Source organism: Lepidochelys olivacea (genome assembly GCF_965140295.1).
Source record: "Lepidochelys olivacea isolate rLepOli2 genome assembly, chromosome: 3".
Lineage (NCBI taxonomy): Eukaryota > Metazoa > Chordata > Testudines > Cheloniidae > Lepidochelys > Lepidochelys olivacea.
In genome coordinates this window covers 172066153-172093320 of record NC_140413.1, presented here as the reverse complement: position 1 = coordinate 172093320, position 27168 = coordinate 172066153, and the positions used below count along the sequence as shown (strand labels likewise).

The window sequence follows — 27168 nt, the reverse complement described above, 5'->3', positions numbered from 1 at the left end:
TGGTCATAGGTCATCAAGGGCCTCAGCAAAGTACATGTACCAACAGGACACTAATCTTACATTTGCTACATCAGGTCCCATGACTGGGGAAAGTCACGGGTATTATCTGCCTTGGCACCGGTGATCCTAAGAATAGTGTTTAACCCTGCTATGTTATATTTGTCTCCTGTTTAATATAATTACTGGGTTGAGTACATTGTATGTATTTGTGTTATTTCTTGGGAGCCTCCAACTATCTGGCAAAGAAGTGGGGGTTACCTATGGTTAGAATTTTCCTCCCAAGCTGCCCTGGTGACCCTGCCAGGAAGGAGCGAGTGGGGTGGAGGCACCGCCAAATAAATTTCATAAGGTAAAATAAAAAAGATGCACCTTGCTGAGTGGGTAGTGGGATCCAGAAGAACCCAGACCTGTCTATCAAAACCTGTAAGCAGATTGGCATTAAAGAAGGAAACAGGGTGGAGAGGGGACACTAGACTTCTAATTTAGACATGGCCTATGTGCCAGTACAACTGCATCTACACTAGGGCTTTTGCCTGCACAGAAATGTCACCCAAAATAAATAAATCCATCCCACTTTTAGTTAACATTGCTATAGTTACAAAAGCTTCTAATGTAGACCTGGCCTTATACCCAGCTATCCATGGCTTCAAGGGGCCATACATGGAGCTAGGGATCAGCCAGCTTCAGGGGCACCCTGGCCACATCCTTTTCTCCTGGACATTTCCCCCTACACTGAAGGTGAGGTTGGGTGAGGGGTTGCATAGGAGTTGAGACAGCTCTACACACCCCACAGACTTCCCTGTTCGTGGGGCATCTTCAGGGACTGGATTTACAGGCATCCTGGCTGCTTTGTGCTGCCTGAATGGGAGCAAAGATGTAGCACTGTATCTTTTAAATTCCTCCTCCTGTGATATTTTCCAGAGTTCCCAGAAGAAAATTTCACTCTGGCATGAGATGTGGCATGTGAAAAGTGAAGGGACTGGTTTGTTTCAGGGGAAGTCAGTGGGAGATGAAGACTATGCTCATTGTGAAGCTTGACGATGGATGGATAGTTAATGATAATCAGAAATAGTTTGTCACTGGCTTCAGATTTTTATTACTACATTGTGTGTGTTTTGTTTGTTATGCAGACAGTTTAGTCAGCAAAGTAGAAAAAGGCCTGTTGGTAACTTGTAATATTTTAACACCTGATCTATCTAGCTGTGAAAATACTTTAAATAATGGGTTGTTTGTTTTTAAATGAGCGGAAACAAAGCTCCTCTTGCAATCAGTGGGAGAGAAGTTCCATTCACATCAGAAACAGCCTTCATCTTCAGAAATAGTTTCGCCGCCTAAGATTGGTGGGATAAGGCTTGGCTAGTGTCCAGGTTTCACAGGTGATTGATGCACATGAGCAAAGAAAAACATAATTTTCTCTCCCTTTCTCATCCAGTTGCTTTTCCAGATTTCTGATGGTTGAAAACCTTGGGATGAGAAAGGGAGAGAAAATTATGTTATTCTGTGCTCATGTATATTGATCAGTCACCTGTGAAGCCTGGACAGCACCCAAACTCTACTCCCACATCAGAATGTGATTTGCTCTGCAAATTCATTTAGTTCTTGATAATCTGACACATAGTACATGCCAGTTCAGGGCCCAATCCTACACGGTGCTGAGCAGCCCCAATTTCTAATCTGGCAGGACCCAAGGCACTCAGGCCCTACTCAGTTAATTTTCACGCTCAAATCAGCGATGCGGAATTCTGAATCTCTGCTACCTGCTTCGTTCTATATCACTACTTGGGTGCACTCTTTCTGGGGCTGGGCCCCAAGGTGACAGTGAGGATGACAAACTCTCTCACTTGCCTTCCCCAGTGAAACGGGGCCCAGCCAAAAAAAAAAGCAGCAGCACTGCACAGAGCAGTAGGCTCTCCGCAAAGCCTCAGCCCCCCTCCTTTTTGGAACTGAAGTGCCACCTATTTCCTTTGGAAGAGCCAGTCAAACCCTTGTACCCATGAGGTGAGAGATCGTGCAGCTGGGCAGGACTGCAGTGGCAGCAGGCATCCGTCACAGCCTCAACAATGGCTCAGTATCAACAGTGCTGCTCTTCGTTGTACTCTAGTGACTTTAGTAACTGGTGATATCACCTACCTTTGGACCGCAATGGATTAGGGTGGAGCAGAGTAAAGGAGAGGAGGTGAGTCTTGGATACTCCAGAAAGCGCAAGGGAACTAGGTCAAAACCAAACTGCCAGTCTCAAGGGGTTATTGATTAATTTTCAGAAATGCCTTGCACCTGCAGCTCTCAACAGAGACATTGGGTATTCAACACTTCTGCAATATAAAGCCATCTGGTTAAGGTCAAGGGCCACTTCTGAATTCATGATAACTCTGGGAGGGTGGCTGCGAGGGGGGAGGTAATAGGTAAGGATTAATAAGAAAGCAGGGAAGTTTTACAATAACAGGAACGGGAGAGTGTCAGATAGTAAATAAGAAAGGGCTCAAATAAAAAACACAGGGAGAAGGGTTGGGGAAGAAGATGTGTAAACTTTGGGAGACTATCAAAAACCAAATTAAATAAGAGTACAAAAATTAGAAGACTTTAAACAACCCAAGCCTACCCTTGTTTTCCTTCTCTTCTCTTGCCTGTACGTTCTAGACCATAGGCTCTTTGGAGTAGGGCTCTGTCTAGGGCTCATAGCAGTTTGGGGGACACGATATAATTAATAAAAAATGAAAAGAAAAGCCTACACATTAAACACAATAGCCTGATTTCCTTTGTCTCCCGCATGTTCCTAAGACTGGACATCGGAGTCTCTCTCAAAACAGACAAAGGTGCAGATGCTATGTTCCAAGGCTGGGCACTGAACAGATGCTCTAAGCATCCGCATGCTCAATGCAACCACGCCCACCTGCTGGAACCAGACTGCTTCCACGGCCAAAGGATTTTCTGTGGCTGTGTAGGAAGGGTTGGATTTGCCCCAAAGTATGGAGAGGTTCTACCAGCAGATGGATGACAGTGTTTCAGCAAAGGACAGTAGTCCTATATTTATTACTAGCTATTCCTATGGCTCTTGAAATGGAAGGGTCCTGGGCTGTAACTCAATGAGCCATTAAACAGAGGACAGTTATCTTGATAAAGTTCAGAAGATATAATTAGCACAGTAATGAACTGGCTAATTACTGCCACGTGCTCCTCAAAATATCAAAAAAAGAAAAGGAGTACTTGTGGCACCTTAGAGACTAACAAATTTCTCTAAGGTACCACAAATACTCCTTTTCTTTTTGCGGATACAGACGAACACGGCTGCTACTCTGAAACCAGTCAAAATATCAAATGATTTTTAGGTGAATGAAAAGTTCATTTTTTTTCTTTAAAAAGACGTTTTCCTCAAAACCATTTCAAAGAATAAACCCCAACTTGCTGTGAAACGCGTTGTTATAATAGAGACGCAAGAAATCCTTGAATTGAGTATAATGAAAAAAACAAAGAAACCCACACCACCACCACACCCCACTATTTGCAAAACAAATCTTAACAACACAGCAATAAATTCAGAGTTAAGGTTCCTAGGTATTCTATTAGGGACCCGTACCATAGAATTCAATGGGCTTTTTTTCCATTGACTTGAATGGGGGCAGGATCACAAGCAATCAAAAAACATTCAATACAGGAAAGATTCCATGATTACTCCTAATCTCAACAGGCTGAAATGCAGCCCTGTGCAGAAGGCCAGCACAAGCCCTATGCACCCACAGAATAGGGCTGAAGAGGTGCATAGGCCTTGAGCTGACCCTCTGCATAGGGTGCCAGGCATCTGGTTTTTGACCGGAACGCCCAGTCGAAAAGGGACCCTGGCGGCTCTGGTCAGGACTGTTGACTGGGACACTAAAAGACCAGTTGGCTGCACAGCAGGACTAAGGCAAACTCTCTGCCTGCCCTGGCTCTGTGTAGCTCCCCAGAAGCGGCCGGTATGTCCGGCCCCAAGGTGCAGGGGCAATCAGGGAAGCTCCAGGTGCTGCCCCCGCCCCCAGCGCCAACTCTGCAGCTCCCATTGGCTGGGAACCACTGTCAATGGAAGCTGTGGGGGTGGTGCCTGCAGGCTCGGGCAGCACGCACTGTGCAGAGCCACCTATCTGCGCCTCCGCCTAGGAGCTGGATATGCTGGCTGCTTCTGGGAGCAGCGCAGAGCCACTTAGCCCCGCTGCGCCACCAACCGGGAGCCGCCTGAATTAAGCACTGCCTGGCTGTAACCCACTACCCAAACTCCCTGCCCCAGGTTGGAACACCCTCCAGCACCCTAACTCCCTCCCAGAGCTCATACCCCACACCCCCTCCCACACCTGAACCCCCTACCCCAGCCCGGAGCCCCCTCCCACACCCAAACTCCCTCCCAGAGCCCACACCCCGCACCCCCTCCCACACCCCAACCCCGGCCCTGAGCCCCCTCCCACATCCTAACTCCCTTCTGGAGCCCCCACCCCCTCCCGCACCTCAACGCCCAGCCCTGAGCCCACTCCCACACTCCCAACCCCTTGGCCCCAGCCCCATCCTCCACCCCACAACCCTCATTCCCAGTCCTACTCCAGAGCCTGCACCTCCAGCTGGAGCCCCACCCCCTTGCACTCCCCAACTCCCTGCCCCAGCCCAGAGCCCCCTCCCGCACCCTAAATCCCTAATTTCTGGCCCCATCCCAGAGCCAGCACCCCCAGCTGGAGCCCTCACCCCCTCCCACACTCCAACCCCCTAACCCAGCCCATTTAAAGTGAGTGAGGGTGGGGGAGAGTGAGCGACAGAGGGCGGGGGCTGGATGAGTGGGGGATGGGGCTTCAGAGGAGGGGTGGGACCTCGGGAAAGGGGCATGGCAGGGGCATGGCAAGGATGTTTGGTTTTGTGCAATTGGAAAGTTGGCAACCCAACCTCTGCACAAGGGTGAAATTCACACATAGAGATATAAACAGAACAACTTTGCGATCAGGGAGGAATTTTACAATCAGGACACTTTGAGTTTTTTATTTTTAGTCGCAGCATTAAAGTTGGGAGTTAGGCACAGTTACATCCTCTGTTCCTAATGGCTGAGTGATTTCCTGGCGCTGGACATTAGCGGACCGTAGCCCTTTCCGTCTTCCTAGTCTATGTTTCCATGGTAATGTTCTGCAGCAGCACTCTGAGCAGCAGCTATCAGCAAAATATGGCTACCAAAGAGAGCACTTCGGAAATTACTATTCAATTACCAGCATGGCCAATGAACAGGCCTTTGTGATAGTCATGATCAGTCTTAAAACCCCCCCAAAAGATCTCTCTCTTTGAAGGGATGTGTTATAGAGCAATCTTCCCCTCGAGTCACTTTATGCTGTAGAATGAGCCATCGGCCTTGTGAGTGAAGGCAATTGTGGCATTTTAGACAATCACTCACTGACACCAGACCAAAGAAAAATGACGGGGGGAAGGTTAAATGGAATACAAGGACAATAAAGGGATTCAGACCATGGCTAGGTGAACATTTCAGAAGCTTCCCCCTGGGGAGGCTAGCCCCCTGCCCTGCCTCTTCTGGTCAAGGCCATGCCCCCGCTCACTGCTCTCAGCCCCTCTGTGGCCTCAGCTGGGGTGGGGTGGGGGGGCTAAGAGCTTGGCCCTTCCTCCCCATGGCTCTGGCCAGGGCAGGGCAGATATTATCAGTCAAATTAACAGCACCAACAATTGTATCCATTTAGATACCTATCTGGTTTGTGAGTCTGAGGGCAAAGGTAAGCCATATGGAAGCAGTTACAGTGGCGGGGAGGGACTGTTGGTTAAGTCAGAGGGTGGGCTCAGTGAGAGAAGTAAAGTTACTGTTTAATTTTATCAGTTTGTTCCAAAACCTCCTCTAGTGACACCTCAGTCTGGGACAGTTCCCCAGATTTGTCACCTAAAAAGAATGGCTCAGGTGTGGGAATTTCCCTCACATCCTCTGCAGTGAAGACCGATGCAAAGAATTCATTTAGCTTTTCCGCAATGGCCTTGTATTCCTTGAGTGCTCCTTTGGAACCTTGATTATCCAGTGGCCCCACTGATTGTTTGGCAGGCTTCGTACTTCTGATGTAATTAAAAAATTGCTGTTTGTTATTGTGTATTTTGCTAGTTGCTCTTCAATTCTTTTTTTGGCCCACCTCATTATACTTTTCAATTTTCTTGCCAGAGTTTATGCTCTTTTCTATTTTCCTCAGTAGGATTTGATTTCCAATTTTTAAAGAATGTCCTTTTGCCTTTAACCACCTCTTTTACTCTGTTGTTTAGCCACGGTGGCATTTTTTTTTTGATCCTCTTACTGTTTTTTTTTATTTATTTGGGTTATGGTTAGTTTGAGCCTCTATTATGGTGTTTTAAAATACTTTCCATGCAGCTTGCAGGCATTTCACTCTTGTGACTCTTTCTTTTAATTTCCATTTAACTATCATCCTAATTTTTGTGTAGTTGCCCTTTTTGAAGTTAAATGCTACTGTGGTGGGTTTCTTTGGCATTTTTTCTCTTACAAGGATGTTCAATTTAATTACATTATAGTCACTATTACTGAGCAGTTCAGCTATACTCACCTCTTAGACCAGATTCTGTGCTCCACCTAAAACTAAATCAAGAACTGCCTCTCCCGTAGTGGGTTCCCTGACTAGCTGCTCCAAGAAGCGGTCATTAAAAGTGTCTAGAAATTTAATCTCTGAGATGACATCTCCCCAGTCAATATGGGGATAGTTGAAATCCCCCTTTATTATTGGGTTTTCTGTTTTTGTAGCCTCTCTAAGCTCTCTGAACATTTCACAATCACCATCACCATTGTGGTTAGGTGGTCGGTAGTACATTCATACTGCTATACATGGAATTTCTAGCCATGCAGATTCTATGGTATAGTTTGATTCATTTAAAATGTTTACTATATTTGACTCTGTGCCCTTTCTTTCACATATAGTGCCACTCCTCCCACCAGCACAACCTACTCTGTCATTGCTATATATTTTGTACCCTGGTATAACCATGTCCCTTTCACTGTCACGGTTTCACCACATTTCTGTAATGCCTATTATATCAATATCCTCATCTAATACAAGGCACTCAAGTTCACCCGTTTTAGCACTTATAAAATTTGTCAAAATTGGGTTATCTGCCTTCACGTGGTGTAATTGAATGGGACTCTTTTTTGTTTGACTGTTTCCTTTCAGTACCTACCTGTCTTTTATCAAATTCTGTCCTTTCCCCTTCCCTGGGATATAGAGTATCCCCATTAATAAATTTTTCCCCAAAGGATGTCTCTGTCCAAACCACGTGCTCCTCTGCACCTGTCAGCTTTCCCACAACCCTTAGTTTAAAAATCCCCCTACAACTATTTTAATTTGACATGCCAGCAACCTGGTTCCATTTTGATTTAGGTGGAGCCCATCCTTTCTATATAGGCTCCTCCTTTCCCAAAACTTTCCCAATTCCTAGTAATCAAAATTCCTCCTCCAAACACCATTATCTCATCCATGCATTGAGATCCTGCAGTTCTGCCTGTCCTGTCTAACTGGCCTTTTACTTGGAACTGGAAGCATTTCAGAGAATGCTACCATGGAGGTCCTGAACTTTAATCTCTTGCCTAGCAGCCTAAATTTGGCCTCCAGGATTTCTCTCCTACCTTTCTCTATGCCACTGGTACCTACATGTACCACAACCACCGGCTCCTCCCCAGCACTACATGTAAGTCTATCTCAGTGGTCTCCAACCTTTTTTTATGCCCAAGATCACTTTTTGAATTTAAGGGCAACCCAGGATCTACCCCGCCCCTTCCCTGAGGCCCCGCCTCACTCACTCCATCCCCCCCACCCGTCGCTCGCTCTCGCCCCCCATCACTTACTTTCACTGGGCTGGGGCAGGGGTTGGAATGTGGGAGGAGGCACTGGGCTGAACCTGGGACAGGGGGTTGAGGTGCAGGAAGGAGTGAGGGGGTGCAAGCTCTGGGAGGGGGGTCAGGGCTGGGGCAGGGGGTTGGGGTGCAGGAAGGGGCATGGGGTGCTGGCTCTGGGGGGGGCAGGGCTGGGGCAGGGGGTTGGGGTGCAGGAGGGGATATGGGGTGCTGGATCTGGGAGGGGGGGCAGGGCTGGGGCAGGAGGAAATTTGGGGTGCTGGCTCCAGGAGGGGGGCACTTAACTCGGTCGGCTCCCAGTCAGCAGTGCAGCGGGGCTTGGCCCCACTCAGGCACATCGGCACCTCCTCCCCATCACGAGCCAGGCCACCCCCTCACCCTGCCAGCCAGTAGTGCACCATGTGGCCATGCTGCTCCCGGAAGGGGCCAACATGTCTCTGTGGCCCCTGGGGGAGGCACGTGGCTCTGCATGCTGCCCCTCTCTGCAGGTACTGCCCCTGTTCCTGGGAGCTGTGGGGGTGGTGCTTGCAGGCAGGAGCAGGGTGTGGAGACTCTTGCCCCTCCTCCCCGGCGGGTCCGCTGCGGGCATGCTGGCTGCTTCTGGGAGTGGCATGGGGCCACGGCAGGCAGGGAGCCTGCCTTAGAGTCAGGCCCCTGCTGCGCTGCTGTGGCTGGAGATTGCAATCAGCGGGGAGAGTCTCCAGGATCGACAGGTTGGTGACCACTGGTCTATCTAGATGCATAACCTACGCACCTGGCAGGCAGTTCACCATGTGGTTCTCCTACTCATCACAAACCCAACTATCTATATTTCTAATAATCCAATCCCTCATTACTATTACCTGTCTCTTCCTAATAACTGGGGTCTGTGCAAGAGGATACCATGACATCATCTGGGAGGAGGGTCCCAACTATGGGATCATTTCCTTCCTCTCCAGCTTGATGTCTCCTTCCCCAAGACTTTCATCCTCCTCCACAGCACACAGCTGGTCAAGACTCAGAATGGGACCGCTCTACTGTGTCTCAGCTATATATCTCTGTGCCTCCCTTAGCTCTTCTAGTTCAGCCACTCCGTCCTCCGGAGACTGTACTGAGACCCTGAGGGGCATGAGTTGCTTGCATCAAATGCACACATATCCCTCCCCTCCACAAAGCAGGTACTCATACATGCTGCATTCAGTGCAATAAAGCGGGTAGCCCCCCCACCCTGCTGATGGAATTCTGCCTGCAATATTGGTACTCTTTGAAGGTGGGGATTATTTGTTTGTTCGTTGTTTGGGGGCAGGGGGGTGAGCTTTTGGTCTAAGTTTGGAGTATATTTGTTAGGTGTTTCTGGCTCTCATGCTCCCTATCTACACTCTCTCACAAAATTCCCCTGATTGCTACCTCCTCTGGTTGCTTAGGAGCTGGCTTTTTAAACCTCTGTTCTCCCTGACTTAGCCCCGCCCCCTTGTCAAGACATCCTTAAGGACTTAGGGATCAAAGGATTGCAGGAGAGAGCCTTGTTAGTAAACTCACATGCCTTAATGTCTTTTTTTCTACATATCAGTTATTTTACCAAGTGGAAGGAGACATGTGCTTGAAGATAATTGAAAATGGAAACCACAGAGATATCCACATCAGAGAAGGGGAGGTAAACTGGGGTTTGTTCTTGTCATTATTGCATGTGTTAAATGACTCTCATAACAATTATTTCAAATCATCCTTCCACTGCATTCCATAAAATAATGATCAGGTCATGATTAATAATATTTTGAATTCAATATAATAAATTCCATTCTAAAAGGTACCAAACCACTACACAAACTATACATTGCACATAAAATTTCAGTGAAAAGCAGCAACAACTGGGATATAAAATGGCAGCCAGACACAACACTGCAAATAGTGTGGAGGAGGGAACATTTTGTCCAAGGACATTGGGGCAAATCCTTGTTCATTTATTTACAAAGTCTCCGGGTTTAACCATAGCACTAGCCTACTTAGGCAGGTAGCTGCTGGAAAACAAGTTTATTTCCAAACTGCAGTCACAGACCCACACACAGTTTGTCTTCTTTCTCTCAGATCAAGTACGTCCTATTAGTCAGTTGGGTCTGGAGAGAACCACATGCCCTGTCAGTCAATGACAAGCACTTGTCATGTTGGAGAAATAGTCATGGAGGACTAATTTAGGAATCCTGTTGTGCTAACAACAAGCTTTCCTTTAATTTTACTTACCACTGCTCAGAAAGTATAGTAACTTTCTAAATCTCAGGTAGGTTCTTCATTTTGATTGTCTAACAGCCATGAATGATACAGCTGGCAAGAGAGCAGCTCAATATCTGAGAAGGCAGTGCCCGCTGCTGAATGAAAGCTTGTCATTAACAAGACACCAGCCTGAGAAAGCTAGCAACAGCATCTATTTTGCTGCTGGTATAAACGTGCGCTCAGTTGCCAAGAAACATCATATCAACAGGAATAGAGGAAAAGTGGGAGGGTGAACAAAGGCCTGCAAAAAAGAAAAGAAACCTACATGACACTGTTATATTTATTGTTTCCAATATCTTTGTCTGGGCAGATGTTTCTCCTACCTGCCAGGATACCACATTCTCCTCAGAGGTATGCAAATACTGTGGGACTCGTGATCGAGAGGAAAAGGCTAAACACAGAAACAGATGGACTCAGGTGAAATGTAGTTTTCTACTTTGGACATAGAGCTAATCTGTTAAACTTCAAATATGAGAATCAGTTATTGTTTCACTACAATATTGTATTCTATTTCTTTCCTGGTAAATTATAAATGGAAATTTCATGTATTTATTACACACACAATTTAGAAAATGGGTTAGCTAATGTGTTCCTCATTGAAATGTTTTATACAAATCTGTCATATGTTTGCACTTACATATTAACTTTCGTCTAAGGATCTCAGAATACTTTAAAACCATGAAACAAGCAAGGTTTACAAGATTATTGGCACACTGTATCGTTAATTTCATTTAAAAACCAAAAGATAGAGAGATAGCGGAGACTTGGCCAAATTTACACAATTTCCGAGCGGCAGAGTCAGGAACAGAACGTATGTCTACACCTCTAACTACTAGACAAAAATCTCTAAATCAACGGTGGCTCAGAATGGCTCTGTGTTTTTCAGTGTTGCTCACGCTCCCATTGAAATCAATAGGAATTTTACCATTGACTTCACTGGGAACAGGATCAAGCTTTGGTCTTTAGCTCTGCTGAATTTGTTAAGTGTTTAACAATGCAAGTCACAGCAGTGACTTGGGCCAATTTAGGAGGGGATTGCTGTTACTGTCTGTATAAGACTGACGGGCGGCGAGTTGTATGGGCCCATGGTGCTGTGCTCCAAGAATATTCAGAGCATGGGGCCCGGCTCCACCAATGTTCGGGGCTGGGTCTCTTCCCTGGCCCCGCCTGCTGCCCCTGTGTGCCTCCCCCGGAGCATTTTCTGGCCCCCGGGGTGATTTACAAGGGCTCGGGGGCCTGCACCGCCCCCACCGGCAGCGCAGCGGTGCTAAAGCAGCTTCCTGCCCGCCCTCACTCCGCACGGCGCGCCACTCTAGGAAGCGGCCAGCATGTCCCTGCAGCCCCTGTGGGGGGGTGTCTCCGCGTGCTGCCCCTGCCCCAGCACAGATTCTGCCATTGGAACTGCGGCCAATGGGAGCTGCGGGGGCGGTGCCTGCGGACAGCGGCGCAGGGAGCCCCCCAGGCCCCCAACCTAGGAGCCGCTGCCAGAGGGGGGTGCGGGTCACTTACAAGAGCTGCCCGTGGTAAGCACTGTACCCCTCACCCCCCACACACCCCAACCTCCTGCCCCAGCCCAGAGCCTGCACCCAAACTCCCTCCCAGAGCCTTAGGCGGGTGTGTGTTTGAGGGGGGGGGGTGGGACATTACGACTTGGGCACCACCAAAAATTACACAAACCTGCCGCCCCTGAAGACTGACCAAGCTGAGTTTTTGGCTATTCATGTGATTTACAGAAGGCTTAAACAATAGCAGTAACAGAGTTACCAGTTTTTTCATTAGCTACATTCAGGAAAACATGACATTGAACAGCTGTGATCTTTCTATTGGGGCATGTCACAGTAGCCAAAAGAACTCCCTATAGTAGATATGCTGAGCCAGAGGAATAAATTTGTTCAACTGGGAAGTCTAGAGAATGAAAAAAGAACTGAGAATAGCACCTTTCAGAAAGTCACCTGAATCGATTCTGAGTTCCAGGCACACCCAATATACTTGAAACACTGTTCAGCTACAGCACTGTATGTTCCTTTCAAAACAGCTCAGAGTCATCTGCATTTATAAAAAATGTCACTTGGTTTATTTCCAGAAACCAAAGATACATTGAACTGGAAACACAATAGACTAATACTTGAGGAAACCTTGTATATTTGTAGTTTAAAACTGAAGTTGTTCACCAACATTAAATAGAATCACCTTTCCTGGTTAAAACGGCTGCTTCCCAGATGTAGTCTGTAAATGTTAGAGAGGTTTCAGAGTCGCAGCCGTGTTAGTCTGTATTCGCAAAAAGAAAAGGAGTACTTATGGAACCTTAGAGACTAACCAATTTATTTGAGCATAAGCTTTCGTGAGCTACAGCTCACTTCATCGGATGCATACTGTGGAAAGTGTAGAAGATCTTTTTATACACACAAAGCATGAAAAAATACCTCCCCCCACCCCGCTCTCCTGCTGGTAATAGCTTATCTAAAGTGATCACTCTCCTTACAATGTGTATGATAATCAAGTTGGGCCAGAGGGGGCATATGGTTTCTAAGAAGCTCATGTAGAGTTGTTGATTCATGGACCGATATATTCTTGCTTTCATAACCTGTGGAGAAATTAAAGGAATTAAAAAACAACATCTTGTTTGCAATTGGCAAACTAAATTGTATTCAAGTACACTTTTAAGTAAATAGCTACTCTAACAAATAATGCAGATTGCATGTTTAATGCCTGTATGGGTAATCAGCAAAACCTTAATGATAAGAAAGTGGTCATTGTCGCTGCCAACCAATGACAGAAATCAAGAGTAGGAACTTACAGTCCAGTATTTGATGCATCTAACATGGATCTCACTTTCACTATTCTGATATTCCCAGGCACCATATCCCACTTTTGAGGCTGCACTGGAATTAAGTTTAATCGTAACACTGAATTTTTCACATATTATATATTATTTTTATATAAATTAAAAGTGTCCAGGCAAAGAAAAACATTCAAGCAAAGCTAGAAATTCAAAGTGGCCAACCCCCCAGGCTATTTCTAAATCCCTGTTAAGATTATTAGGCACAGCACTATCAATAAAGGGTTTGTCTACCCTGCCTCACAGCTCGGACTACAGGGGTGTGAACAGCAATGTACACCAAAGTGGTGCTCTGTAACTCCCCCATGTGGCTGCTGTGGGTGTGAACTGAAAGGTTCCTAGTTTGCGTTAACTTAATTCTCTTCAAACAGGGGCCTTCAATATGGCAGCCTCACTCATTTCCACAAGAAACACCCAAAGAACCTAAGCAGCCTGACTCCAGGACAGTTTCCCATTCATGGATCACTAGGCACAGATAGACACTTAAATCCAGGCTACCAGGAGGTGCCTATCTCTGTGAGAGGGGCAGGGCTTAACACACACCCATCTCCTCAGCATCTCCCAGTGGCTAGCTTAGACAGCTTCCCATCTAGCATGTTGGCTTTTTGTGGATTGCTTGCTCAGGTGCCTATCTCTCACCGTTCACTGTATAGGGAAGCCAGAGACGTAACTGCTTTGTGGATCCCAGTGTTGTTCTTGTGGTTGGTTTTTGTTTTTGTTTTGTTTTTTTTTAGGTGCTTAGAAGTTAGCCACCATGACACTCAGTGCTGCAACACCTAAGTCCCTTTGTGGAGCACACTCTCGGTGACTTATCCAAGGTTGCTCCGCAAGACTGTGTTAGAGCTGAAAATAGGACCGAAGAGTCCTGACTCTCCATGCTAGCCACTAGAGAACACTGTCCCTCTAATGCACTATCCTTATTAATAAAATGTAGCTCATTGCATTAACTCTAAAGATGCTATTTTTTTAAAAAAATAACCATTATGCAAAGGAATGATTTACTAATGTTGTTACTTTGTCAGATATTATGTTGGAGAATCAACTAATGTCCTGTTTGAAAGATGGTTTTATTGTGAGGATCTTGGCACACAACTTATACCGATAATCCAAGAGTAAGTATCTATTTACTTTTCTGTTTATGCTGCATTTTGAACAATGTTAACTGTAAAAATGTTAACTGTAAAAAAAATTAACTGTAAAATTAACTGTAAAAAATAGGTTAGGTTTTCTAGCTCTGCTTGTTTGACTGTTTCTGTTTGCTTGGACTTTTAAAATATATAGCAAAACCTTAAAAATACAAAAAACAAAAAACCCCACCACAGTTCCTTCCTGAAATTAATTCTTTGGAATTGCAGGTAAGACTAAGAAGGCCTGCTCAGTTCCACTGAGATATTATTAATGGGTAATCATTGTTTTGCTAAACTTGCCTGAGCGTGTGAAAAGCAAATGTCTCCAGGCAACATGTAAACTTGTCCATTGATGTAAGTGAGTTGCTGTCTTCTCCAAAAAAAGAAAAGGAGTATTTGTGGCACCTTAGAGACTAACAAATGTATTTGAGCATAAGTTTTCGTGACCTACAGCTCACTTCATCGGATGCATGCAGTGGAAAAACAAAACAAAACAAAACAAAATCCGATAAAGTGAGCTGTAGCTCACGAAAGCTTATGCTCAAATACATTTGTTAGTCTCTAAGGTGCCACAAGTACTCCTTTTCTTTTTGCGGATACAGACTAACACGGCTGCTACTCTGAAACCTGTTTTCTCCAAATGGTTCATAAAGGATGAGCAACTAGCAGAGCAAGCTTTGTATTACAGGATGGCAAGGCAGTCTCCCAGAGCCGCAGAACATGAAGTCAGCAAAATGTTTAGTGACTATTGTGTGAATGACTTTGGGTTGGAAAGTGCCTTAGGGCCAAATCCTCTACTGGTGAAATTGGCATAGCACAACTGAAGTCAATGAAGCTATGTCTAGTTACACCAGCTGAGGATCTGGCCCTATCTATTTTGCAGATTGCTTATGGCAGTACACAACTTCATAGGCTGTGTTGCTACATAATCTCAGCCTACAAAATGTGAACATTAGGTTTTAGTGATGCTTAATGTTTCTTATTGCAGGTTTTTCAACTCAACACAATATCACACTGGAAAACCAAATCCAGGTAATGAAATGATTGTCCCAATTACAAAATTAATTTACATCAGAGTAATTAAGCAGCAATGATTTTAACTGAATTAAAGTTCTGTTTTTCCTTTCTCGCTGCTTCTGTAAATGAAAGCTACTTTGTAAGGAAAAATAGCCACTCTCTTTCCCTGCAACAGAGACAAGAAAAATGCATATCTATGAGCGGAATTAGTACCTAGTCTGCTTATGTGAGGACATCAGAATGAACTATTTAGAGAATTATATAGTGCAAGATCTAAGAAACTCTGTTCTGCTTCCACACTATTTGAGCACCATGCAAGCCAGAGTGAGATTTTAGTAAATCAAATCACCACATCGCACAGTTATTTCTCCTCCTTTACACAGGATTGTGTATTTTATCCACACTCTGAGAGTAGGGTTGCCAACTTTCTACTTGCACAAAACCAAACACCCTTGCCCTGCCCCCTCTCTGAGGCCCCTCCCCTTCTCCAAAGCCCCGCCGCTGCTCACTCCATCCCCCCTCCCTCTGTCGCTTGCTCTCCCCACCCTCACTCACTCGCTCATTTTCACTGGACTGGCTCATGGGATTGGGGTGTGGAAGGGGGTGAGGGCTCCGGCTGGGGGTGCAGACTCCAGGGTGGGGCCAGGGATGAGGGGTTTGGGGTGCAGGAAGGGCTCTGGGGTGGGGCCAAGGATGAGGGGTTTGGGGTGAAGGAGGGGGGACATGCCGCTGCTTCCAGGAGCCGCGTGGAGCCACGGCAGGCAAGGAGCCTGCCTTAGCCCTGCTGACCGTACTTTTAACGGTCTGGTCAGCAGTGCTGATCAGAGCCACAAGGGTCCCTTTTCAACCGGGCGTTCCGGTCGAAAACTGGACACCTGGCGACCCTATCTGAGAGAAAGGGCACTTACCCTCAGGTCACTCAGGGCCTGATCCAAATCCCATTGAATTGCACTGGCTTCACTAGGCCTTAGATCAAGCCCCAGTGCTGATTGCAATTGTGTTGCCCTAGAGCGGCTACTTAAGTCACTAATCTATTTTCAAGTCAAACCTCAGATTGGAGTGCAAATCTCTTCTCTTTGAGGCCCCCCCAGCAGCCCAGAGAGAGGTAGCTATGCAGACCTAACTCCCAATGCATTCAGTGCTAGGTTGACGGACGAATTCTTCTGTTGCCAAGCTATTGCCTCGCGGGGGGGTGGATTAAATACAGTGACAGGAAAACTGCTACAGCTGTAGTGCTACCATTGTGCTGCTGTAGCATTTTAAGTATAGACATAGGCTTAGAGAGTATGAAAACTTTGCATAAAGAGTATTGTATCTGACCCTGTAATGGGATGCTAAACTGTATTCTACCATTCAGCCATTAGGTGGTGTCATGTGTAACATACCTTATCTGAGCTAGTAATAGCTAGAATAAGCACTGCATTGAAAAAAGAACAGGAGGACTTGTGGCACCTCAGAGACTAACAAATTTATTAGAGCATAAGCTTTCGTGGACTACAGCCCACTTCATCGGATGCATAGAATGGAACATTTAGTAATATATATATATATAAAACACGCATACATACAGATAAGTTGGAAGTTACCATACAAACTGTGAGAGGCTAATTAGTTAAGATTAGCTATTATCATCAGGAGAAAAAAACTTTTGTAGTGATATCTTACTATAAGTAAGTTCTGTGCATCCGATGAAGTGGGCTGTAGCCCACGAAAGCTTATGCTCTAATAAATTCGCTAGTCTCTAAGGTGCCACAAGTATTCCTGTTCTTTTTGCGGATACAGACTAATATGGCTGCTACTCTGAAACCTGTCACTGCATTGAAGGATCTTATAGTGAACACATCTCTGGTGTATCCCCGGGAAGGAAACTCTGTAGTCAGTCCACATGTGATTCAAGGGCCTGACCTGCAACTTACCATGTACAAGAGCTACATGAGAGACTCAGCATCAGTACTGTGTTCTCATATACTCCTGGCAAATGGCTTTCTGACAGAGGAGGGCTCTGTGCTTTCATGGGAAGCAAATTTTGTCTTCCCAAAAGCTCACTTCTACTTACCTCATAGAATAAACAAACTAGTTTATTCTAACACTGGTGTCTCCCAGTGTCCAACAGGTACAGACTGTAGAGCTGGAATCTAAGGTAGTCTGGCCTTGTGGTTAAAGCACTGGATTAGGATTTAGAAGATGTGTTTGCAATTCCAGACCTGTCACAGGCTTACTCTGATTTTGGGCAAGTCACTTAATCTCTCTGTGCCTCACTTCCCAATCAGTAAAATTAGGATTGTTTTTCTCCTATTCTTTGCCTGTTTGTCTATTTAGATGGTAATCTCTTTAAGGCAGAGACTCTCTCTCAATTTATACTCGTATAGTGCCTATCACAACGGAGGGCCTAATTTCAACTGGGGCCTCTAGGTGATATTGTAATAAAAATAATATCCCCAATCTCACACATCATCCATCCTTGGTCAATTTAATGATTCCCAATAAACACGAGTAAGATATATTTGAGCAAATCCCTTCCACATCAGAACTGGGAGGTTGTAGCTCAGGAACAAGTGAATTATATTGAGCAGGAAAAAAAATGTAGAATACTAAATATTAACATTGGCAGTATTTTCACAGAAAGTAAGAACCACAGGCTAGACTGTCACATGCCATAATATTTCTTGAAGCTTTTGCACATAGAACTGCAAGAAATTTTACATAAATCTAGCAAGGAAGATCTTTCTTCTGTTGCTGTTCAAAAGTCCTCCAAAGCCCAGGAGGCTAGGGAGAGTTTAATTAGAGCCAAAGGAGATGTTTTCAAGAGAAAAAAAATTAAGCACTTAAGCGTATTACATTTGTTCTGAGCTCATTACATCTTTTTTTCCCCTGAATGGTTTCCCACTTGGATTTAGCAATTGAATCCAGAATACAAATATTTTCACTGGTTTTTGGCTTTGCTCTTGCCCCAAGTAAAATGCAATCAGAAAAATTCTGTGCAGAATTTCAGCCTGGTGAACAGCTCAGTGCTCCTGATCTGCACTTCTCAGAGACAGTGATAAACACAAGCTTCCAGAAACAGCTTCTGTTGTGCAAAAAAAGCCACACATACCCTAATATTTTTAGAGTTGCAGGAATTTTAGCTCCCAGCTCCCATTAAACTCAGTTGAATTTGTGTATCAAACCCTGCACAAAGCCTTGGGTAAGCTAGTAACAAAAAACTACTAACTTCTCAAGTTGTGTTCTGCTGATGGAGAATATACCCCCCCAGAGCCGTGATTTCCTCTGGGATTTATAATTTTCTCTCCTTGGTGTAATTCAAGGATCAGCATAAGATGTGTGCAGTATGCAAATCCAATTGAAGCCCCAGGTACCTAAGTGGTCCACAAATCTTGTGCTGGTCCTGGGCAAAGAGGTGAATTTCAAGCCAGGCAAGCAATCTGCATCTAAGTCAGCAGCAACAGGGCTTCAGCCAAAGCGCTCTCAGCCTCATCTCCATGAGTCCCAGCTGTTCCACAACCTCTGCAGAGAGACAGACAAATAGAAAAGGTAAAAGAAGCAAGAGAAAAATCTCCAGAGAAAGTCCTGATAGCACCTGTTTCATTCAGGAAAGCTATGAATGGAATCAATCGCTCCATAACTATTTTTGACTTGAGCTAAGTTTCTTCTTGGTTGTTTATTTATTTTGGGCCCATTTTTGGCCTCAGTTATCACTAAGGCAACCCTACTGAAATCAGGATTTACAAAGCTACATGCAAGGGTACAATTAAGCCTTTGGGATTAATTTTAAAAGAATGCCTACATTTGTGTGTGCTGTAAGTGAGAAAAATTATGTATGCAAAAACTGAGCAGGCGCCTGTCTAAATAGCCATTTTCAAGGACAATCACGTGAACTGCAATCATGCACACATTTTTGAATGCAGACCTCAGGCCTCCTTCTGTGAAACTACCTGTTACACTAACCTGAAGTTTTGCCATATGGGGATAAAAGCTGGCTTGCCCACAACTTATGTAAACAAGAACTCCTCCTCTTATTTCTAGAATTAAACATGTTTTTAAAAACCCCCTGATTTGGGGTCCAGGAAAGGTATCAAATACATTTGTTTTATGATCACAGTCATGATGTGTGGAACTGTAAGTGCCAAAATAACCATGGGAGTTTCTTCACAGGAGATTTCCAGCTGGAAGCCAAAGTGCCAGAAATCTCATCAGAGAACCTGATATGGTTACAGTGCTAGCCCAGTTTTGCAGACTCGGAAAGTTCAGATATGTTCAATAAGCTTCAGGTAGGTATCCAAGGTCTGGGTTGGTTATTTGAACCAACCCAAATTAAGGGCACATCTACAAGGTGCATTTGTCTGCACCAGAGGGGTGTAAATTCTAGTGCGCGCTAGCATGTCGCACACTAACTAGCTCATGTGAACCCTGCCGGCCTGCACTAAAATTCCCTAGTGCGCAGTAATGTAGTCCTGTTTCAAACAATATCATATTAACATGCACTTGGGAACTTTTAGTGTGCACCAGCAGATTCCACACGGGCTACTTAGTGTGTGACATGTTAATGTACACTAGAATTTACACTCCTCTGGTGTAGACAAATGTACGGTGTAGACAGGCACTTGATGTTTGCTCATCACTAGTAATGGTCAGCAATGGCTGTGCCTGAAAAGCTTCAGAGATTTGGTTTACAAAAGCATCCAAAGGTTCAGAAGCTTATCTGGTGTTCCCTGAAATAATTCACACTTAAAATCTGGGCTCAAAAATTTGTGCCAGCTGTCTCTCTTCTAAGACATTTGGTACCTGTTTCCAGGTGGGATGGAAATGTTGTCAGAATGTCTGCAGAGAATTTAGGTGCCCTAAAGTTTAAACTAAAGTTTAATGAACTTCACTAAAGATTTTATAATAGGGTTGATTTTCTCCAAATGGAACTACCTATTTTTAGTCAATATATACCAGTGCCTCAACAGCTACAAAGGGCTTTATGAGGACAGCACCATGGATATAGAAGAATATGGTACAAAGAGCCTGATTCTGCTGTCACATCACATACACAACTTGCACTGTTCCAGTGCGTGGAACAACTGCAGCATTGGCTTCAAAGCCTAGTGAGTACATAACCAAGTCTTTGCTCTTGGTAATCACTCAGCATAGCGAAAACAAAAAAATATATGAACAAGTATGAAACGTTGTGTGTTTCACTCATCAAGTTGTGGGGGGAAAGATATAATGTAGTCTAAAGCCTGATCTACACACACATTTGCACTGGTTTAACTAACTAAAGTATTCTATAAATTGACTAACTAAAAGTATTATATAAATTATAGCTGTGAGCTAAACCAGAGTAAGCCGGATTTAAACCAACATGAGTGCCCACATTACAAAGCTGCATTGGTTTAACATCCTACCTTTTGTTAATCCGGTGCCATTTTTTGTGCTTAGACAAGCCTTCATACCTTGTTGTGAATCTTGTGCCAATAGAGCATGAAATCAAACAAGTCAAGAGGAGTGCAACACTGTTCTCAGCAGACACAGCCCAGTTGTATGTTATGCAACAGACAGTGTCTGATTTACAGCAAGGCCTATTTCCAGGACATCATCCTTAGAGACATTAAGATTTAGCACACATAAGCTTAAGTGTAATTATCAGTTAATTGAAAATAAAAAATAAATAAAGAGAGCTAAATAAGAAAGATAACTGGCTAGTGGACAGTTTATTGGTTCAATTAAATGAAAACTGTACAACTTAAAAAAAGATCAAACTCCAAAGGGCAGAATTCTGCTGTGTTACCTCAAATAAATCTAGAGTAACTCTGTAGAAAAGTTCATCAGATTTGCACTTGTGTAATTCAGGAGAATATGTTAAAGATCATAGTTGAGCCAGCTGAAATATACAAAAACAAGTTTTCCTATGGAAATTATATTTTCCAGTGTTATGCTCATATATGCAAAAAAAACTATAAAGTAATATTTTAAATTGAAGTTATTATTAAAAACAGCTTGTACCAATATCCTACATTTCCCTTTTCCACACCCTAAAATAATCCCACTTCAGTCCCATACAAAAACTTAAAAAAAAATTAAAATGATCCAGATGTTGAAAACATTAATCCTGACAATCTTTTGGCTCTGAAGCAGTTTAAGATAATGATTCATTGGCTATTACACTAATGGAGGAAGGGGGGAGGAATTAAAAGGCCACCCACACATTAGGCCGGATTACTCAATTCTCTTCTGTGACCAGTTAACCCTCTCTCATTGTCTAATATATGGGCTGTGACTAAAGTGCACAGTGACTGAAGTGTGCAGATGTTTAAAAAGTGGCCTTGCTGCTGGGAACACCCAAGTCTCTGCATATTGTGCAAATCCCAGCCGAGCAGCACTCAGGTTGGGCTAGTTAAGCTCACACCAGTAATCACTTTTCAGGGGTGGATTAAAACTATCTGGGGCCATGAAAACTTCAGAGTTCCGTGAGACATTATCTGTGCAACCCCTGCCTATAATTCAGACCTGGTCTCTTTTCGCATCTTCCCCCACTCTCTTCGTTCTGCCAAAGATACTAGCCTCAGTACCCCTGTCACTTCTTTTGTCCATAGGCCTCATCTACCCTGCCCCTTCTTCTTGGAACTCCTTCCCCAAACCTGTTTGCCATGCGAGCTCTCCTAGCCACATGCAATCCCTCCTAAGACTGATGAATGCTACACAGTCAACAATAAGTAGAAGCAATGAATGGGACCATCTAAATATGTACATGCTTTACCAAGTGATCGTGTGATCTTGTTGTCCCCCTTGTCCTTTCCTTCCCCTCCCCTTTCTCTGGGCCTTATGTGCGTCTGTCCCTTACTAGTAGCGGCATGTGCAACCAAGACTATGCTTTTCTGGGCAGGGACTGTGTTGTTCCTAGCACACTTCTGGGCACTTGAAAAAATAATAAATGTCTAAATAATAAATTCTATAGGAAGGGTCAAAGTGTCTATAGATACGATAGATTTTTCTACTAAATTCTATATGACTTTTCCATTAGGCTGGCAGACATAATAGCAGATCCTGTACTAGTGCCCTACAGGGGGCATGAAAGATGTGGCCATACTAACCCCCTGTGCTACCCCTCCATCTGGCTGCACCTGATGGGGGAAGGCTGCACCATTTACAGTAATGGCACAGCATGCAGACTCACCAGCTCTAGAAGAGACTGAGTTCAAAGCACAATCTGCCGTTAAGCAAACAGGCCCTTCTTCATGGAGGCTTGGCCTCATGCCACGTTTGGAGGTTTCTTGTTCGGTTATTTTTCAGTTATTGATAAGCAAAAAAACCCTTCAAGAGTGTATTTTGCGTCCACTTGCCCACTGTTCAAAAATGGCTAAAAAGATTCACTTCAAACTTAAAAAAAAAAAATCTAAAATTCAGTTGTAAAAAGAGCTGAGACTGAATAGAGTCTGTGTCCGAGAGGAAATTCTTTTCACAAAGATATGAGCATGAGAAGACAAGGTGTTTGAAGGGAGGGCCAGATGTCAGTCTACCTGTAGCATTCTGGCTGCAAGAGCTAACAGAAGCACAGTTTAAAAGACAGAATGTAAATTACCTAAAAAGAAGGATGGGTGGGCGGGGTTAAGTCCAAAAACTGGGAGTCAGGTGACCTACTGGCTCATCCACTGACTGTATGTATGGCAGGGGCAAGCCATTTAATCATTCAATAGTGATTGAGTGGGCCACCTAAAAATCTAGGTGATGAACTGGGTACCCAAAATTGTGGCACCCATAACTAATAAGGTAAAAGTTGGCCTTAATTTTTCTGAGCCTTTGAGATGAGTGGGAGACTGTCCACTGACCTTAACTGGCTTTAGATCAGGTCTCATGTGTGCCGGTTTCCCAGCTGTAAAGTAAGGATCATGCTTACCTAAACCCCAGGCATCTGATAGGGTGTAATTCATTGCTGTATGTAGAGCCCTTGGCAGGTGCTATTGAAATGCAAAGTATTTCTATCAAAACAAGCCTATGTGTAGTTTGGGGTTTTTTTTAAACTTCTTATTTACACATCAAGAAATTCAGTAGAGTGCAGTTTTTAATTAAGAGCTAAATGGTGGCTTTGTCTCGGTCCCCAGACAAGGAGAAGCATGTTGTTGCATTGTCCTAGGAAGCAGATTGTGACTCACTGATTCAGTCTCCCTCCCAGTTTTCCCCAGCTCCAACCACGTGCCAGGCCTATACCTAGCACTGTATAGTCCCCAAGCATGTTAGTGTAGCAGAGCTGACTAGTGCATTGGCGGGGAGCCAAGGCGGCTCCACCCCTTCATCTTCCCCACCCCACCCCACCCCACCCCACCCCCGCATTGGGGCAGGGATGTAGAAGCTCTATGGAACCAGCTCTCCCCACCATGAAGCTACCTACAATATGTGCAGCCAGTATATGGGAATAAATGGTCATATTCTCCTGCGTGGACCCAAAGGATGGGCCATAATTGTCCTAAATTAAGGACATAGGATAGTAATTTTTTTAATTGAGTTACACATTGATTTACATAATTTGCCATTTGAAAACTTCCACAAAATCTTTAATCCCAAATCTCTAAATTTCCTACAGATCTCAGGATTCTGAGCCATGGGTTCCCAGAGGAGTTCCTTGAACTCAGTGCACTCTAATGACAACAACCAAACCCACACCCCAGAAAACCCCCAAAACACAGAGACCTCTTCTGTTCTGTAATACTCTCAGCTGAGATGCCAACAAGTGAGGCAGAGCACAAGCCATAATCTTAAAGAGCTCTCCTAAGGCTTCACCATGGGAACTGAGCCGTTGCCAACCTTTTGCACATATGTATTTAATGACACCATCAGAGGAATCACAAAAGTGCTGGGTCAAAATGCTCTTCCTTTTTTTGTTCAATCTTTGGTCACCAGAACCAAAGCTTAGATCAGTCACCTTGTTAGAGGAGATGAACTTACTGGTTAACTTCCTTCTTCTCTTTTCAAATGCTCCCCAGACAGCAACATCTAGAACAGACTATGCACCAGGAGAATCAATCTGCTGCCTTTTGCCTTACCCACACCCAGGGCTATTTAATAATAATAATAATAATAATTTGCATCCCTCAAGCCCCTTCCTCACAGAGATCTAAAGGGCTTTGGAGAAATTATTTAAGCCTCCCATCACCCTTGTGAGGTAGGTATTATTATCCATGTTTTACAGAAGGGGAAATCAAGTCACAAAGATAGATATTAAAGGGCTCGCCCAAGGTCCTATGCAATGTTGTTGTCGCCATGTTGGTCCTAGGATATAAGAGAGACAAGGCGGGTGAGGTAATTGCACAAGGTCATACAGCAAGTCAATAGCAGACTCAGAAATAGAACCCATGATTCTCAATATCTCGGCCTGCACCCAGAACACTAGACTACATTTGCGATATGTATTACCTGGCATTCCTGACCACAGTGATACAGACCCATCATGCCCTTAAGAGTTTGCAATGGGCCATAGCAAAACCTGGCCTAATTACTTGTTACCTGAGCAAAGGAAGACAGCACATACAGTTCCCGTTCTCACTTATTCCCTCATCTAGCTGGCTACACCTCCCTTATGGAAAGGAGAAAACATGGGCCTATTTCTTTACGTGCAACATTTATTTTTATAAATTCTCTTCATCAACCTCTTTGTCTGAATCAGAAAAACACAAGAGAAAAACCTACCATTTCATTTGTAGCATAGATTTAGTGACATGAAAAAAAATATGCAAAGACATTGTTACATGATCACTAATAAATTATTAGCCATGATAAGCCTGGAGGCATGCCACAAAAACATATAATTACACAGAGAAACATATGCCAAAGTGCTGTATTTTCAGATGGATGGTTCAGCAGCTATACTTGACATCAGTGAGATGGGCATAAATACCCTGGCCTAAGTTTTCAAATTGACGAGTGATTTTAGGTACCTCGGTTTTTGGATGCTCAACTTGAGATACTTTTAAAAGGCCTGATTTTCAGAAAGTGCTGAACATCCAGCTGCTGAAAATCAGGTCCCTTTTCAGTGATTCAGGCTGGGTACTCTAAATTACTCTAAATGTACTGTGATGGGCATGTGTGAGAGAGAGATTTATATGAAATAAGAAAGACAAGGTGAAATAAGACTAATATAGTCCAAACTTGAGTCCATATTCAGGCACTTGATGAAGTGGTTTGATTTCCAGAGTTATTGTGCACCTACAACTCCCACTGACTTCACTGAGGCTCTGATTCAGGAAATCACTAAACACATGTTTAAGTCCATCCCAATTCAGGACAGCACTTAGAAATGTGCTTAAAACCCATTGCACTGATTTAAAGGTAAACAGGTGCTCAACTGCTGTCCTGAAAAAAGAGATTTTTTTTAATTGAGGCTTTGAGAACTGAACTCTCAAGTACCTCTGATAATCAGAACAGTTATTTTAGTTGTCACCCCACTTTGAAAACGCTAGCCTAGATATTTAATTGACATTGTCAGTAAAATAATTTGTCTAGAATAGCATTTGATTGCATCAATTACAATGCAGCTGTCTCAAGTTATATACATTATTTAAAGATATTAGTGTTTATGGGAGATGTGCTTGTGCATGGGGAGTTAGGCTTACATATCTGGGCAGAGAATTTTAGGATATAACTCATTAGCAGGAACAATTAAACCTTAACATATGCGAAGTTATGGAATTATAGCGGTCACCTAAACAGATTCGCTAAAATACACTCACTCATTAATAAGAGGTGGAAGGAGATGAATGCAAACTAGAACAAAAAAAGTAATGAAATGCAAATTCTAAAGTAAAAGGGTGTGATTTCCCCATCTCCACTCCAGCACCTTTCGGCTGGGTAAAAAGGCCAGAGAGGCATAAAAACCTCTGTTCCAGCTGCAGGAGAATTGCTCTGATGCAAGCACGGAGAAGATAGCCATAAAGCTGTCTCCTAACCTCCTGCATCATGCTCTGGCACAGCAGCAATGGTTGGGGGGTTGGGGGGGGCACAGCACACAGATATGTGGAGTTTCTGGAGAGCATTATGGCCAATGCCTGCTCTCACTTAGACAGTAGGATTGCCAGGTGTCCAGTTTTCGACCAGAACACCTGGTCGAAGCACTGCTGACCAGGCTGTTAAAAGTCTGGTTGGCAGCACAACAGGGCTAAGGCTCCCTGCCTGCCATGGCTCCATGCGGCTCCTGGAAGCAGCAGCATGTCCCCTCTCCGACTCCTATGTGTAGGGGCAGCCAGGGGGCTCCACACGCTGCGGCTGTCCCAAGCACTGGCTCTGCAGCTGCCATTGGCCGGGAACTGCAGCCAATGGGAGCTGCGGGGGCGGCACTTGCAGTCGGGGCAGCATGCAGAGCTGCCTGGCCACACCTCCGCGTAGGAGCCGGAGGGGGGATGTGCTACTGCTTTCCAGTGTCTCTTAAAGCATGAGTTGGTTTTGAGATGTAGTTTCAGATTTACTTGGCCATGCAGAACACTTGGGTGCAAGAGTGAATTTGCAAGTCTTGCTTCTGGGGCCAGTGGAGAGTATGAACCAAATTCAGCTCTAGTATAGACAAATCAGTTCCCACTGAAAACTCTAGAAGATGCACCCATTGTGCCAGGGCTGAATTGGACTCTGAGTCAGCTGCATGCAGAGCTTTTTGTAATGAAACCCATAACCTGGTGAGCTTTTGCCAGGTTACAGAATCCAGAAGGCCTGCCCAAGTCTAGCCTGAGTTGTAAGTACTGCCAGGCTAGTGGTGGATGGAAGTTCTGTGAGACTTGGTTGTTTGGCATAATTTAAATCCCAAAATAGGGAAAAATTTACTGTTTTCATCAATAGTTTCATTTAAAGTTTTGGGTTGAGGTCAAGGGGATCTGAAGACTCGGAAACCAAAACAAGGTTCAGATGAACCAGAGAAAGACTTGAAGTAAAATCCCAGATCTAAATTTCAAACTCTGGATGTGACCCAGAGCCAGACCCATCCGAATCTACCTTTTGAGCCTTTTTTTTTTTTTCCTTTTTGAAGTGTTGCAGTTTTTGGATGCCTAACTTGATATACCTGCTGAGCATCTGTCTTCTGAAAATCAGGCTCCTTTCAGGTGTCTGAAGATGGGCACCCGAAAATCACT

At 44.4% G+C, this 27168-nt stretch overlaps 1 protein-coding gene across 1 annotated transcript in view; it reads left to right on the top strand.

The window, feature by feature from the left end:
• Positions 1-27168, top strand: part of HAAO (3-hydroxyanthranilate 3,4-dioxygenase) — a 53703-nt gene that overhangs the window by 11327 nt on the left and 15208 nt on the right. Inside the window, exons 3-6 of the mRNA XM_084623376.1 lie at positions 9399-9482; positions 10407-10513; positions 13958-14047; positions 15051-15094. Of these exons, the coding sequence (XP_084479502.1) occupies positions 9399-9482; positions 10407-10513; positions 13958-14047; positions 15051-15094 (325 nt within the window). The remainder of the gene's footprint in view (positions 1-9398; positions 9483-10406; positions 10514-13957; positions 14048-15050; positions 15095-27168) is intronic.